The sequence below is a fragment of the Chenopodium quinoa genome, unplaced genomic scaffold (genome assembly GCF_001683475.1).
Source record: "Chenopodium quinoa cultivar QQ74 unplaced genomic scaffold, ASM168347v1, whole genome shotgun sequence".
In the NCBI taxonomy this organism is placed as follows: Eukaryota; Viridiplantae; Streptophyta; class Magnoliopsida; order Caryophyllales; family Amaranthaceae; genus Chenopodium; species Chenopodium quinoa.
In genome coordinates this window covers 1,721,158-1,739,354 of record NW_018745569.1, presented here as the reverse complement: position 1 = coordinate 1,739,354, position 18,197 = coordinate 1,721,158, and the positions used below count along the sequence as shown (strand labels likewise).

General features: G+C 34.7%; 1 protein-coding gene and 1 pseudogene across 1 annotated transcript; one reads left to right on the top strand and one right to left on the bottom strand.

Annotated features, from left to right (window-relative positions):
* Positions 1–3,256: 3,256 nt before the first annotated feature.
* Positions 3,257–4,181, bottom strand: LOC110716378 (jasmonate-induced protein homolog). Its single transcript, XM_021894991.1, has 2 exons — positions 3,741–4,181; positions 3,257–3,451 (listed from the first exon to the last, which is right to left on the bottom strand). The coding sequence occupies exons 1-2, from the start codon at positions 4,179–4,181 to the stop codon at positions 3,257–3,259; spliced, it is 636 nt and encodes a 211-aa protein (XP_021750683.1).
* A 1,489-nt stretch (positions 4,182–5,670) lies between these two features.
* LOC110716275 overlaps positions 5,671–18,197 on the top strand; it is an 18,993-nt pseudogene continuing 6,466 nt past the window's right edge.

Genomic DNA, 18,197 nt, shown 5'->3' with positions numbered 1-18,197 from the left:
AGATTGATTCTGTGAAGCGTAGAATTGATGTGATCAAGAATGCTAGCAATAATGATGGTTTTGATGCTGAACAACAAGAAATTGAAGTATTGAGTGATGATCATGGATTTCTGTTGTCTGATTTGGATCTTGATCTTGATTACGATGCGATGTTTGAAGATCTGAAGGGACTAATAGCACCTAATTATGAAGGTATCTACAATATGGATATGATGGGTGTTACTCCTGACTACACCGAAATCAATCAAGGTTCAAGATTTACTGATAATTATACTCTGCAATGTGCTCCGATGATGGGTACTACTAGTAACAACACTGATAATAATCAAGGATCGAGATTTGCTGATAATTATCTTCTGGAATGCATTCCAATGATTGTTTACTACTCCTAGTAGCAACACAGATAATAATCAAGGGTCGAGATTTGCTGATAATTATCCTCTGCGTTCCGATGATGGGGTACTACTTCGACTAGCTACACTGATAACAATCAAGGGTTTGATAATAATTATCCACTGCAACGCAATTCGATGATGGATCATTCTATCTACAACGGTGATTTAGGGCAACAATTTGCTGATAATTATCCTCTGCAGCAATGCAATCAGATGATGGATTGTGCAATCTACAACAGTGATTTAGGGCCGCGATTTGCTGATAATTATCCTCTGCAACGCGGCTATCCTATGATGGGTCTTTACAACTGTAATGAAGAGTTGGGGTTTGTTGATAACTTGGTGTTACAATGCAATCCTATGTCCTATGATCAAAAGCCGGGATCTGTTGCTAATATGTTGGGGATGCAGTCTGATTTATCCTGCTATACTGTCTGATTTTTTTTCCTTCTGAGGTTCTGCTACTAAAAGTGTTACTGTTTTTTGTAAAAGTCATATTCGAATCTTGATAAAATTGTAATGTGCTGCAATACAGCAATAGTGTCTCTTCAGTTGATAAATGTAATTTACGCGATGCAAAAAATATTATGTTTAGAATTTGAGTTGGAAGGATTTTTGATAATGGAAAATTATAAAATAAACTTTGTTACAAAATTAAATTCAAACCTATGCTATTCTAATTTATGGTCTAGTCTTTGGTAATGCAATTTGGCAACTTTAGCATAATGCATATGAATTACGGAGTATAAAAATATTGATTTTCGAGCAAGTTTTTCACCCTTCAACTTCTTTTCATCGTTATACATTATTTTTATCAACTATCAATCTTAAATCTTTACAAAATGCGTAAAAATTAAAGGAAATTTTGCGAATAACTATCTTTTAAGTATCAACTTTTGCGAACAAATACTTTTTATCTTTAAAGTTTGCGAACAACTACCATAATCTTTGTTTCTGATATGTTATCACTACCACTTGACATAAAACTTTGGATTTATCGTTTGTGGGGCAATTATGGTGGGTTATGTGACATACTGTATTTGATATATGCAAGACTACTTGTTCTGTTTTTACTTTTTGCTCTTTGCATTGTATGCTGCTCTTGGATCTTACTCTCAATAGTCGAGCTAACTTAATGTACTTTCTTACAAATATGATGAATAAAAACAATAGAAATAAAGCAATGTTCTTAAAGTATATAACTAATTCAATCCATACCCAAAAAAATAATAAGAACATGGAATTTCTATCTGCAAATAATTCACAGTAAAACCCACATGAAGCCATGGTAAACAACTAGCCAAAACGCATTACCTAGCAACATATAAACATTGCTAGAGAAATTGTAATTCATTACATATAAATGAACCGAAACTTATTGAAACTGAATATATATATATGTCGTAGAACTTGCATTGTACGTTTAATCAAAATCTATCACCACCTCTCGCATAGTTTCCTAAGGAAATTGAACCAGCGATTCCACCCAAGGTTCATAAACGACCAAAACGGCCAAAAGTAATCACAAGGTATACTGGAAATTTCAAGCCTAGCTTCTTCATTATTTTTGTCACAATAAATCAAGAATTCTTGTAAGCCATGGTTACGCAACACTAATATGATATGCTAAGCTAATGCCATTTATTGCAAGTCAATATAATAGATTGATAGTCGATGCAATAATTAGGTTGAGTAATACTCACTCTTTGTTTAAATTTGGACTTTCACGAAATTTTGAGAAGTTAGTTGAATTTAGTAAAATACAACGTAATAGGTAGTAGGGCACAAGTTTGAGGAGAGAGAAGAAACTGAGGGGTTTTTGTGAGGACCAAAAAATAGAGAGAAATTACTAAAAAAAAGGAAACATTTTATTAATTAAAATACGGCCGAAAAAGTAAAATGTTTCATTTAATTAAACACAGGGAGTAATCTTAAACGAAACTGATTGGATGAAACAAAGAGTAGTTATTAATTTATTATTATAAAATTTTCATGGATTAGAGTTTAATTTATTACTCCCTCTATTTTTGGGTGGGTTAGAAGGGTGCCGCCCTGACGGGGTGGGGTAGGGTAGGGAATTGAAGAGGGTGCTGAGGGTGGGTTGGGGTGGGGTCGACGTCGACGGGGGGGGGGGTTGTGGTTGTGGTGGGGCAGGGGATGGGAAAGGTGTGGTGGGGCTTATTGGGTTAGTTTTAGTTCAATTTTTTTTTTTAATATTATTATTATTCCTTTTTTTACCCAATATATCGGTGACATGCGGATATGGTGAGCCCCAATGCCGTAGATCTTATACGAGTATAAAATCAAAATTTAAGGGTATGTTCAGTTAAATTCAGCTTATTTCATAAATATTTAGATGAGATTTTATCTTTTAATTTGTGTCTAGTTATAATTGTATATTTTTATTATAAATTATTAAAATTTATGTTTGAAAGTACAAAGTAATACAAATTTAATGACATCTCATCATATTTGTTAATAATTTTAATAATGTACAAATTATTAAAATTTTATCAAATTATGTGAATTGAACATAGCCTTATTTAGCTTGATTCGATTTGAGGAATATAATAAGGCGTTACTCTTAATTACATATGAATAAACACTACAAAGAACATCATGTAGGGAAAAACTCAAGGGGGGCTTTTTTTATTTGATTAAGAATATGAAAACCAACAAATACAAGGTAGATATATAGACACTTGCATTTTTTTACAACAAGAACTTAACATAATAATGCCCCTCATAATTCGACATAAATAAATAACCATATTAGAACGAAATAACAGACTAACAAGCAGATTGATCTACGATTCAGATCAATTGCTAATTATGTTGATCGTAGCAGGGAGCTTGTTAATTTAACCAGTGAAGACTCCAACAACCGCATCTTCAGTTGATACGGCCGACTCCACGCCAAATATTGTAGCATACACTGAAGTTCCAGTATTGCTGTCATGAGCCCTAACTACTGGCAAAGCTTTCTTCAATTTATCTTTTTTATGCCCCCAATCAATACAGTCAAAATCGCTTTTACGGCCACACTTGGCGTAAATCTGTCCCATTTATACAAAATAGATACATACATACATGTTAGGCTATGTTCAATTCAACTCATCAATTAATTTTAAATCTCGTAATTTGGTCAATCTAATTTATTAATTTGACTAACCTTTGACTTTATTGAATTTGTACAATACACTAACCTTAAGGAATAAAAAATAATCCACCAAAAAAATTAAGTTGCTTGCAGTCCCAAGATTGGTTTATATACTCTATCAATAACTTTAGAGGAATATGAACGTTTTGGTTTCTAACATTTTGTAATGATTATTGTGAACTTACCTTCCTTCCCTTGGTCTTAGAGTCAGCCCAAGCAAGAAGCCATCCACATTCAACACCAGCACTGTTTTCGCCGGTATACACCACTGCCGCCTTAATGCCCTTATACCATACGCAACCTTGCGCAAAGAGGCCAATTCTATCTAGAGGATCTGGATATTTTTTGACAATGATCCCCGCCCATAGCTTCGAATCATGAACGGTTAAGGTTCCATTTGTCTGATTCTTTAAGGTGCCTCCTAACGCGATCACTGGTGATATGCCGCTTACCGCAGTCGTGTTTTGTTCTTCATTTTCAGCAATCATGGCACGACACTTGTTTACTGTTTCCTCGGAGAGACACGAGTTCTTCGCGTCCTTGATCATTTCATCTAAAACCGCTTTCTCTTGGCTGCTCAATTCGACACTCACTTCCTCCTCGGGCTGGGTTCTTGTTGATGCCATTTTTTCTTGTAAGTCATTTCCTCCCCCTCCACCTGCTCTTGTACTCTTTCAAAATTCTCCAACATAGTTTCATAAAAGTGTGATAGCAAATCATCAGCATTAGGTTCATTAATAACAAAAGCCTCCTCAGATTGTGGGACATCACTACTTTTGGGTTTGGCATTCAATGTTTTTGTGAGATTTCTAGCAGCAATGACACATTCAGAGGGTTCAATATCAGATCCAACATACACTGTAATCACCTTATTGCTTCCTAACCTCTCTAACATGGACATTAGGTCACTGTCACTTGAAATTTTAACATGTTTTTGCTTAAAGAGATAGTGAAAACTTGGATATTTAGGCAACATATAACCTTTTTTCCTGAATTCCACTTCATATTCAACAATCAAATCAATCCACATCACTTTATCAACATCATCAACATTAATTTCAATCACATTTTCAGCAGTCTGGAATTTGAACAAAATCGAATCCATTCTGCATAACCGAACACATAAATATATGAATACATAAGTCTGTGTGCAAGTAATTCAATGAAATAAAAAAACCGAAATCAAACTACACCACACAAATCAGAATGTCGAAAAAACAGAGTACCTATTCAATCTACTATGAATAAATCAACAAAATCCAAAATTTATAGTAAAAAGCATTACAATATTACCTGAAAGATGTCGAGTAGGGTATTCTTCAGTCCAAAACCCCCAATTCGCATGAATCCCCAAATTAAAACCCTAATTTCGATTTTTACAAACTATTCAAAATCATTCAGAAAACAGTGAATGAGCAAATGTTGGTGAAATTAAATCCCCAAATTAATGTTCTTGCAATTTGAGTGAAATTGATAGATATTGGTGTGCAAAAATTGAATGCCCAAAATTTTTCTTCGAAAATACGCTGATGAAGTGATGATCACTGGTATGTATATGGCGGTTGGATGTCAACAGTAAAGAGAAAGAGGGGAGTGAAATAATTAAAAGGGGTAGGTTAGTCATTTCACTGTTTAGAGTTAAAAAGTTAGCCATGTTAGTCTATTTAGCCTAATTTAATTTAATTTATGACACTAAATAGAGTTCAAAAAAAGTTTAGTGCCACTATAGATAATGTCAAATTTTTTTTTTCTACCAAATAGAATTTGCAAAAGTTGATGGCCACCACATAGAATTTCCCTTATGTTTTTTAAAAGGCCCTTTAAAATCCCAGTCCAACCCTTTGATAAATTGACCCTTTTCGAGCTCGACCCATTTAATTATTGGACGGGCCTAGCCTATTTATAAAATGGCTGGACAAGGGCTTTTAATGGAGGCGTAGTCCATTAAACAGCTCTACCCATAAGATAAAACAGCTAGAGAAGGGTTTCATGATCATCTTTTTCCTGTCTTCAATTTCTTTAACTCGTACTGTTCACCTCTAAACCTCTAACATTTTCGGCGCTATTCTAATTTATTCCTAACAACAATCCAAGTAGTACATTCACTTTTTGAAGATGGATCAAACAGAGGTATTCCATAATTTCCTCCATTGAAGCTTAAGTTTATAATTCTTACTGTATATATATATATATTTTTTTTTTTTTTGGGAAAATTTTGTTCCTGAATTGTGGTATCTGAATGAATTTATAGGTAGCAACAGAGTGTGTAAAGGAAGTTGAATTCGGCGTAATGACAGACGAAGAAGTTAAGAAGCTCAGCGTTCTCAACATTACAAACCGCAACTTGTTTGACAATGTGGGCCGCCCTATGCCTGGTGGTCTCTATGATCCTCTTTTGGGTCCCATGAATGAATATACTCCGTAAGTTACTTTCTTTTTTTTTTAGTCAAAATCAAAAGTTAATTTTTTTATTACATGAAAAATTAAATATTCTAGTTCCAACAAATCTAAACTACGGAGTATTATACTGTTTTGATTAATTCTTTGAATTCTAACAATTAATTCTTCAACTTTAGATTATTAATAATAATGTAGATTCTTTAATTTTAGATTACTATATAAAAGCCTTCATCTTTAGACTATTTTGTTATCACTGTTGAATTAAATCTTCCAATTACCAACCGGTAATATAAAAGCCTTCATCTTTAGTCAAACAGCGGTTTCAGTAGAGACGATCCAGACCCAGAATGTTGTAGGTGGACCCAGATCCGACCCATACGCACAGGTTCTAAAAAATCAGACCCAAACCAGATAAAAACGGATTCAAAATGGGTCTAAATTTTGATTTATATTAATTTTTTATAAATATCTTATATTATTTATATACTGTTTCGGGTTCAATGTGAACCACGGATGGGTCACTTTCGTTGTGGGCCGAAGACGAGACTTGATCCAATGAGCTGAACCAAGAGTTTCCTGCACACAAGCACACGTAAACTGGCCTCGGGGGGTTGCCGAGGAACGCCCCTCCGATGCTTAAGTCAGTGTATTTCTCAATAAGTGTTAGAGAGAATATTGAATGCAGGAGTTTATGCTTGAGGCATTAATTGTGAATGAGGTGAATAGTAGGGCATTGAAGCCTTTTATACCTGATTTCTAATTTTTTTTTTTTTTTTTAATTGTTACAGCTGCAAAACGTGTGGTCTTCGTGACCATCATTGCCCAGGACATTGTGGTGATATAGATCTTGTGGCACCGGTCTACCACCCTTTGTTGTTCGATAGGCTTGTACGTGTACTACAGAACACCTGTTTGGCTTGTTACCATTTCAAGGCATCTCGAGAGGAGGTATACTTGTTAGAGCATCATTATTGGTGAACACAAAAAAATGGTTCATGGGTCACTATCACCATTTCTCTCTCATCCACATCAACCCAACAAACCATTTACAATATTCACTCTTAACAATGAACACTAAACAATGGTTCATCATCAATACTCCCTACCCCACCTTATTTTATTTTTGTAAATATAATCTTTTTTGTTTCATAATTATAATTTATTAACCCGATGTCAATGTAATCAATTAACGTATTTAATATTTTAATCATGATTACTAATTAAGAAATTATCGCATTTTTTTATCAGCTTTTTAAAAAACTAATTCTTGTGATTAATATTTTTTAAACAACAACGCAGCTAATTTTAATTAACAAAAAAAAAAAAAGAGGTACAAATCGTGATTACAGTTCTACAACTATAATCTAGTACATTTTATTTAAAAAAAAAAACAACTACACATCGTTTTGTAAGATGTCCTTAGGGATAACCATTTGTTGTAAACCTAGTTGCCTAAGTTTTCGTTGTTACCAAATTTATTCCATATATGTTCGACCAAGTCGTTTTTTAGCTGCAAATGAGTCTGTTGATCCTCAATCTCTGTTCTACGAGACAAGTATAAGCCGATATCCACAATACGATCAGTACGGTACTCGGTAGTGTCCTCATTAGCGTTGCCTCCAGCATTCATAAACTCATTGGTATTAACGTTATTTTGATACGTCTCTCGTTCATCTTCAACGATCATATTATGTATTATGATGCAGGCGAGCATGATATTGTGGAGTATGTCGGTATCCCACGCCAAAGACGGCTTTTTAATAATGGCAAAACGAGCTTGAAGGACCCCAAATGCGCGTTCAACGTCTTTCCTTGCAGCTTCCTGGTGTTTTGCGAATAAACGATCCTGACGAGTTTGTGGACTCGTAATGGATTTCACAAAAGAAGCCCATCTAGGGTAGATTCCATCAGTAAGATAATACCCATTCGTATAATGATGACCATTGACTACGAAGTTCACAGGAGGTGTTCGACCCTCTAAGATGTCTTCGAACACAGGGGATCGATGAAGCACATTAATATCGTTGCAGCTACCTGGCATCCCAAAGAACGAATGTCATATCCATAGATCTCTGTCCGCAACTGCCTCCAGTACGAGAGTTGCAACTCCTTCTCTTCCTTGATACTGCCCCTTCCATGCGTGTGGACAGTTCTTCCACTCCCAGTGCATACAATCAATGCTGCCTATCATGCCAGGAAATCCACGTTCTTCCCCAATACGTCATTGTATAACCGTGCATGACCTTCTTCGCGTCCCCTATCCTTTCGGGGCTCAGTAGATTTGCGTCGGCGTTGCTGAGTGGCAGCTTGAATAATTGGTGGAATGTACTCATGCATTACGTGTTGTATCATAAGACACACTTCATTACGTTGTTGAACTCTAAGCTCCCTTCCCTCATCATCCGAGTTAGATGAAGATGAAGAGGAATCGGTTGAGCTTTCGTTTCAACTGTTTGAATTCATTTTGTACGTAAGAAATGTAAGATAGAGTGAGGTTTGCTAATAGTAACTGCAAACGATTTATGTGTTTGTGTGTAAAAAAATGAAAGAATGGTGTTTATTTATAGTGAACTAATTTGTAATTCTTCTTCAGAAATAACTGAATATAAAGAGACAAAGATCACATGGGCTATGACAAACAATGAATTACAACCACACAGAAATTGAATGGAGAAGAAGGGTTTCACATGGGCTATGACCAACACTGGATTAGAACCACACAGAAATTGAATGGAGAAGAAGGGTTTCACATGGGCTAACAAAGGGGAAATTAAGATACTGACACAATTATATATAAAGAGAAAAATTGATATAATTGAATAAACAGAATAAGATCACATGGGCTATGAAAATGGGAAAGTGGAAAAGATCCATTTTACTGATTAATTGATAAAGTACAAACATTAGGAAATGAGTACAAGAGGTTGAACTGGAATTGAAAACTTATCACTACTGAAAATGAAGAACAACAAAGGAATTGAACACACTTAACTACAATAAAAATAAAGGACACTAAGCATCATTATTGAAACGTTGAATATTGTTCCGAAGTATTACTATCATTTCGTCTTCCCACTGTTCTCGGTTTACTTTCTGTTCTAGACGAGATAGTTGCTCCCAGTTGATCCTATATTGCTCTAGCTCAATTTTCCGTTGTTTCCTTGCCTCCTTGCGCTCCTGTATTTCAAGTCTCTTCATTTCTGCTTCGTTTGACACATTCATCGAATCCCCAAGTAGCTGCAATCGGCTGTTGAATGTTTCTAATTCCTTAAATGCTTGACTTGATGGAGCTTTACCCTTCAATCTCGACTTAGCCTTTTTAATACCTTCAGCACGAGCTACTCTCTCATCACCGACACCCACGCTGGTTGGTGTGGTAGGTGAGGAATTGTCACCCTCATCCCGTGTCCTCTTCCCACTACTTCCGCTCCCTACAGACTCATCCGTCAGTGGAGTTGAATGTGGACGTCCCACCGAAGGCTTGAATGTTTGTTGGTCCAAGAAAGACCGGAATTTGTCCCACTTCCTTAATTGGATCCATTCCTCGTAGAAGGTGAATCGTCCGAATGAGTTCTCATGGATTTTGTGGGCCTCTTGGATAACATCATCTTCGTTATAGCCACTTCCCTTTCGCTTCTGGGCCTTATCATAGCTTCCGCACCACTTTAACACGGCTTCAGAGATTCGCATCCACCTTCCCTTCAAACTACTAATAGTTCGTAGGGATATTTCATCTGCATTCGATTCCCTGGCAGCATCGTATGCGTCCAAGACTCTCTTCCAAAATACACCCTTCTTTTGATTTGTGCCGGTAATTATGTCGGTGCTGGTGTTCATGTAGCCGGATATAAGAGCCGCAGTTTCTGATCGCGACCAACCTCTATTGTTTGAACCACTAACACGAAATTCCGGAGTTGATTGGAGTGGTTGCTGTAACATTTGAGTGAAGTTTTGATGGGGAGAAGTAGTTTCATTTCCCTCACCATCATCCTCGCATTCTTCATTTGCCTCATCTTCTTCAGATAAGACATTGCTCGATTCCCAAATATTGGGATTCGGTTGTTGTGACGGAAAATAACCAGATGCAGCACCATATTCACCGTAACCCATTGGTATCATGGATGGATGTGGGAAATTTGAACTGCTTTGAGAAAAATTAAAATTTTGAGGGAAATTTGGTGGATTATTTGGGAAACTTGACTGGGGTATTTGAGGATAAACTCCAGAAAAATTATGGGGAATATTTGTGGGTGTTTGTGAAAAATTTGGGTGAATTGGAGGAAAATTGGCTTGATTCGGGATCATATTTTGACCCAAATTTTTTTTCTTCTTTCTATTTGTTTTGGGGTTGGTATTAGCATCCATAATTATAATTTATATTTGGAAAAAATAAAAATTTAATAATAATAATAATAATAATAATAACAATAATAATAAAAATAATAATAACGATAATAATAATAATAATAACGATAATAATAATAATAATAATAATAATAATAATAATAATAATAACGATAATAATAATAATAATAATAACGATAATAATAAAAATAATAATAATAATAATAATAATAATAATAATAATAATAACGATAATAATAAAAATAATAGTAACGATAATAATAATATTAATGATAATAATTAAAAATAATAATAACAATAATAATATTAATATTGGTGTAAAAAATAATAATATTGGTAATTATAGAGGGGATTTTTGAAGAGAAAAATATAGTAGAAAAAAATGAATTTTCAAAGTTGAAAAAAGTATATCAATATGGGTGTCTATTTATAGAGGGGAAAAAAATAGAGTCGTTGGTAAATTTTTTTTTTTTTTTGATTTGTATTTTGTAAAATATATCCGTTGTAAAATTACAACGGATATATTTAAAACAGTACACACGTGTCAAGCAGCGGCTGGGCCAAGTGGCGCGCTCCCAGCCGCTGATTTCTATTTTTTTTTTCTGACCTTTAACAGCAAAACGACGTCGTTTTGCAACATGAAACAGCAAAACGACGTCGTTTTGCATGAATATCAGTCCAAAATATTGGTGGGGCCCACAGCGAATTAATTCATGCAAGTGCTTGCTCCTGCAATCGAACCCATGACCACTCAACATGAACAATTAAAGAGTTTGCCATTAAGCCACCACCTTATTTGTTCACTCATTGTGAACTATTAAAATGTTCACCCTTAAAGATGCTCTTAGTTAACTAAGGAAACCATGCCTTGACAAATGAACCTATATATCATTTTTATTTCTTTTCTTCAATTCTTGCTTGTATGGTTTTGTTGTATTAGGCTTATCAAATTGTATTTTCCCCATTGTATATATCCTGGCTAAATGCTGAATTTTTAAATGCAGGTTGAAATGTGCATCTCTAAGTTGAACCTCATAATGAAGGGCGATGTTTCCGGGGCTAGAGAGTTAGATGATCTCCTTTTTAGTAAGGATACCAAGGACAGTGATAGTAGGCTTCATTTGGATGGGTCCATTTCTCAATATGGCTGGACCTCTTTTCAGCTTTGTGAAGCACTTTCAGTCTTGGATAGTTTCATGATGAAGAAAAGGACCAAGTGTCATTGTGGGGTTAAGAATCCTCCCATTACTAAACCTACCTTTGGTTTAATATACATGGTAAGTATACTACATTAGGAGCTGCAAATTGTATATACTTTTCCCTATTGGTTGTGTTAGTCTTGTCTGTATAATAATGACTGTGTAGTGTTTGAAAATAATTATTTTGTGATTTTGGTCATTATGCTATCATTGTATTTAGCTGAAGAGATAAATCATGGGCGGACCTATTAAGGGACCTCATGGGTCACGTGACCCAGGAGGAAAAAAATAAAAAAAAAAGTTAAAAAAAAAAAGAAAAAACAGTAAAAACAAATACGTAGTACTTCCTCCGTCTTTTAAATATCGCATCACTTTCCATTTTAGGATGTTTCATATTTATTGCATCATTTTCTTTTTGGGTTAAAAAAATTATGTGTTCACACTATAAATACCTAACATACCCTTGCTTTTTTACACTTACTTTTTAGTTTATCTATATATTACATGGGCAATTATGTACTTTCACCTTTCTCTCTCTTACTTTTTCCCACTACCATAATATGTGTGCCCAACCTATATGATGCAATAATAAAAAGACGGAGGAAGTATATACAATTTGTGTGCAGAGCTGTAGGAAGAAATGTAATGTAGCTCAGCGGTATTACGGAGAATGTGTTTGTGTGCTTGACATTGATGGTCAGGGGTTTGATCCCCAGGTTTTACCAATTGTATTTTTTAATAATTTTTCTCTTTTTTTTTCAATTATTATTACTTCTCTCAACTACTATCCTTACCAATTAAATGACAAGCTCAATCAATATTTTTCCCTCTTTTTTCCAATTATTATTACTTCTCTCAACTGATATCCTTACCAATTAAATGACAAACTCAATCAAATACTCTAATTATCAAACCCTTTACCCTCACTAATTTCGTCTCCAAGTATATGAATACCCAAATGCCAATTATATATATATATATATATATATATATATATATATATATATATATACTTTTTCTAACGGTATTCCATATAATATTTTTAAATAATTATACTTTCTAAGTTCTTTTTAAAATACAATGTTGGTAATTTTACAATATTTACACACTACTTTGATCGTTTTTTGTGATTCATTAATTACGTTGGTAATTTTACAATATTTACACAGTACTTTGATCTTTTTTGTGATTCATTAATTACATTGGTAACATCAATTTTTACACACTACTTTGATCTTATTTGTGATTCATTAATTACGTTGGTAATTTTACAATATTTACACACTACTTTGATTGCTTTTTGTGATTCATACACTTTAAAAATGATATACTTTTCAATTACTTCTCCAATAAACTTTCAATTGATTCTTTTTGTACTTGTAAGATGGATTTTTAAGTAATTTGGTCATATTTGGTCACTTTCTGGACCGATTTTTTTTTTTTTTTTTTTTTTTTTTTACTTTCACATGTTATCAATTATATATGATCAATAATTTAGGGTGACCCACATGCTCAGAAATCTTGGATCTGCCCCTGAGATAAATAATCATAAAAATGTTGGTTTCTATATCTCAATTCAGCCTTTAGTAAACACTCATTTGCAATTAAGGTGGCTTGTAGAATGATTATAATTGACTCGTGGTTCACATATCTCAATTCGGTGTTTAGTAGAATGGGGATCATCTCCTCCAGTTTTTCACAAGCTTATTGATCTCCGTTTTCCTCATTAGAATGAAAGAATCAGAAACTTCTAAGGCGTACGAGTTTATAGTCCTGTATCATTCATCATGTCCTCTTTATGCTACACCCTTCTCTAACTTTATCTTCATTTTTTTTCCGACTAGTAGTTTATATTTTGCACAATTAAGTGTTTGAATATGTTGTTGATGCACACAATCACAATATAGGCATATTCACCATGCATAAATTCATCATGTCCTCTTTATGCTACACCCTTCTCTAACTTTATCTTCATTTTTTTTTTCCTACTAGTAGTTTCTATTTTGCACAATTAAGTGTTTGAATATGTTGTTGATGCACACAATCACAATATAGGCATATTCACCATGCATAAATTGGAGAAAGTTGCTATTATAATATACTTTGTGGGAAACAATTGTATGTTTGAACACTCAAGGGGTTCCTGTTGTATGTTCACTGTATTGAGTTTCGGTGGTAAAACCGGGATTATGAATATTGAGCCTATTCTGTTCGAAAGCAGGGAAATGTTTACATAACATTTTTTCTTGATACTTAATCACTAACCTACCTTTTCCATGATTATTTCTTTCTTTCTGTCTAAGTTGATATGTATATGCTTGCTCTTTGTTTTTTAGGGGGGTTGAATGACGACAGCATAAAGGCAAATATTATCAAAGGGCACAAGTTAAATGAACTTATGGATGAAGGAGATATGTCTATGTCTGAGGTAGAAAATGCTGAAAGTCCATCAAACAGGCGAAGGAAGAAATATGATGACGTGCAGTTAGAATATATAAAATGGAAAAAACCACGCTCTCTACTGCCAACAGAAGTATGTTATTTCTCTTTTCTAGATCATATATCATAAGGATTGTTCAAACTTTGGCTCAAGCTTTTCTAGTTTTATGTATGTTTTTTTATGCTTTAGCAAGAGGTATTGCATAACTAAACATATGGACATGATGCAATTAACTTGGTAACTGCAGGTTAGAGGAATATTAGAGCGTCTTTGGGAAATTGAGGCTCAGTTATGCTCATTTATTTCTGATATACGGCAACATCACAACACATCTCAGAAGAAATCAGCTTTTACAATGTATTTCTTAAAAACTATTCTTGTGCCTCCAACAAAGTTTCGCAAGCCTTCGAAGGGAGGTGAATTAGTAAGTTTAATGATATCTCTTTTGTACACCCCCAACTTAACTGGGATATTTCCCTTTTTGTTTTGGTTATTTGTTATTTGTTTTTGTGATTCATGATGGTGATGATCATCTATTTTCAAGATTGTTAAGCTGGCTAACTATTTGTCATTGTGACTTTAATTTCAAAAAGATAAAGTTATAATTATTCGGCCATTGACACTAGAAAGAAAGCATGAATTATCTATTCACTTTTCAAAATTTATGTTTATAGTTTACTACGGAGCATGAAGCTCAAAGTATATTCTAGTATCATAGAGTAATTATGTAGTGATGATCCTTTTTTCTTTTGTGGTAGTAATGGCTAATAACGTAATAGAAAACTATGTGAACTAATTCTGGAGCTTCTTTGGGATGTGGAAGTGTTTGGACTTGAGATAGCATTATGGACCTTAGTATTATTCAATTGTTGAGGCAGAGATTAGTTAGATAAGGATATTGTTAGATGCAAGTTGTGATCTTTGTTTAGAGGAGAAGGGGACTGCAAAAATTTGGTGTTGGCTACAAGTTGACAACTGGTGTAATAGCTCTCTATTTGAAGAGAAATGACGTTTCATTGCATTACCATTTTCATTGTTACTGCTGTTGACTTCTTGGTCGTATTACATCTATATAATGCACACTCATTATTATAGGGGTATGATTGTTGTTCTTTTAGGTTATGGAGCATCATCGAACTGTTCTGTTGGGCAAAATTTTGGATTCCAATATGTCCTTGGCTAAAGCTTATGAGCAGTATGCTGAGACTGATGTTATTCTTAGTAGGTGGATGAATCTTCAACAATCTGTAAATATTCATTTTAACAGCAAGACTGCAGCAGGTAGTCTGTATCCTTGTTTATACACCTTCTTGTCCATGATATTCAAATAATGACCTTGTTCAAACATGTGATAGAGATTTATCTTATGTTACGGTAGAAATCAAACAAGTATAGTTGCTCCAATTAATATTCTAATATTACTTAGATTGTTTAGGAAGTTTCATATGTTGAAAGGGACTCTTGAATTTCTCATGAATAGGTTATTAGTTGCTATAGATAAATTTGTCTTGTCTTTGTTGGACTAAAATTTTCTGAAGTTGAACATGTGTGACTGTATGTGTTCGTGTTCATAGAATAAGAGTGCAGCAACGAGTTGCAGCCTCAATCAGGCTATTCTGATTACCACTGAATTTATGCAAATTACCAGGTCTAGGACAAACAAATATGGTTTCTGGAATTTGTCAAACGCTGGAAAAAAAGGAAGGCATGTTCAGGCAACTTATGATGGGGAAGAGAGTCAATTATGCTTGTCGTTCTGTTATATCACCTGATCCGTATTTAGCTGTCAATGAGATTGGTATTCCTCTTGTTTTTGCATTGAAGTTGACCTATCCAGAGGTGAGATTTATCTCTTTAATTAACCTTTTGCAGCCTTTGATTTTGACAATAAGGTTGCGGTTAGGTTTGTATTGAAGTTTAATGTTGTCGATGCAGAGAGTGACACCTTGGAATTTGACTAACTTACAAGATGCCATTCTCAACGGGCCTGAGATTCACCCTGGTGCCACACATTATGCGGATAAAAATTCAAATTATATACTACCAAATAGTAGGAAATCTCGGATACCTTTCAGTAGAAAAATTACCATCTTCAAGAGGAGTCACAACTCTACTAGGGAAGACTTTCAGTAATGATTATGAAAAGAAAGTTGTACGGCGTCACCTCCGCAATGGGGACATAGTTCTGGTGAATCGCCAGGTATGAGGAGATAACACATTACTTCTGCCTTAATGCCTTTTTAGTAGTCCCTGATATCTTGTAAATTACAGCCATCTCTCCATAAACCAAGTATAATTGCTCTTACGGTTCGTGTCTTGCCTGAAGAGAGGACTCTTCGTTTTCATTATGCTAACTGCGAGTATGTTCCTCCCCCCCCCCCCCCCCTTCGCTCCCTACAATACTTCTTTGGTGTATACTGTAGTTCTGTTAAGTTCTTGATGCTAACACTTGTCACTACTTGGTGATTGTTTTAATTTGATTCAGTTCCTTCAATGCTGATTTTGACGGTGATGAAATAAATGTTCACCTTCCACAAGATGAGATTTCCCGGGCTGAAGCTTACAATATTGTCAATGCGAATAACCAGTATATCGTTCCTACTCGTGGTGATCCTAAAAGAGGCCTAATTCAGGTTTTAATATTAACTGAGGGTCATTATGGGTTGAATGTTCTTTGCCTATATCCCACTTTAATTGTATTTCTATTTTTTTTTTTTTCAATGCTTCTCATGTATCTGTACTTGTGAATAGGATCACATTGTGGGTGCTGTACTTCTCACAAAGAGGGATACATTTCTTACCAAGGAAGAATTTAATCAACTTATTTGTATGTCCAGTGTGTGTTCTTTTGGCGCCCTCTCTCTCAATGCCAAATCTGGCCAGAAATTATCTGTTTTGGATTCAGAAAATGTGATACAGACTTATCCACCTGTTATAATTAAACCAAAGAGGCTTTGGACAGGGAAGCAGGTTCGAATGAATGTTTGTTTATAGCAATATATCAACCATTTAATTTGTATATTTTGGTGTTACAAAACCTAATCTTTTAACCTTCTCGGGTAGAGTTTGACATTCTTCAATCACTTCTGGTGCAGGTCATAACTGCGATTTTAAATCAAATCACAACAGGATACTTACCGTTCACTGCTAAAAAGCGTACAAAAATTGCACGTAAATATTTTGGGATGGATGAATCTAGAAAGAACGAGGGAAGTCTTAAAGCAATTGATGAGGTTTCTGGAAAGTTGAAAAAGATCCGCAATTCTAAAAAGACAAATGTTGGGAACTCAGCAAAAAGCAGGCAAAAAGATCGTTGGAGATTCAGCAAAAAACATTCAGAAAGTGGTATGGAAAGAAGAATGTCTGGGAGTTCTAGTCACAGCATCGATGAAGATGTAGTGTTTGTTTACAAAAATGAACTAATTCAAGGGGTAATTGACAAAGAACAGTTTGGAAAGTATGGATTAGTCCACGCAGTGCAGGAGTTGTATGGGTCTAATGCTGCAGGAAACTTGCTTACTGCATTGGGTCGTGTTTTGAGAAGTGAGGACAAGGAGCAGTTGAGATGGTACGAATGGGATGGATGTCACTTGCTCTATAATCTTCCGATCAATTAGAGAGGCCGGATCCTCCTTAAACAAATAGTTCTCATTTGCAGATCGTGGTTACGAAGTTTGATTGCTTTTCTACAGGTGGCTATCCCACTTTCTCAGTAATTTGTCTTCCAATTATTGCTTGATCATCTGTTATTTTAGTTTGATATTCCATTGTCGCATGGGATTTGCACTGATAAATTAATTGCTTATGCTTTAGATGATCCATGGTTTTTACTTGCGGAGTTCACGATCTTCTCCTAGTTCGACCTTGTGATAACCAGAGGAAAAAGTTGCTCGATGCTTGCCTTAACTGTGGCAGTGGTGTTCACCAACAATTTATAGGCTGTGAGAAAGAATATATAGGTATGTGATAATTCTTCTATGCAGAATGGTTGCGTTCATTAACCTGACAAGAGCTAGTAGCTTTTATCTTTATTTATACTCTCGTCAGCTACAAATATTTATTGCCATGTTTGCTACTTTATTAGGAAATTGGAGATGTAATTGTGTTTGATTAATGTGGGAACAAATGAATGAAATGTAATAGACTGGTATTACTCACTGTTACCATACCAATCTTTCAGAACGATTGATTCTTTTTAACTAAATAATTTGATATTTATGTAAACTGATTTCAAAGAA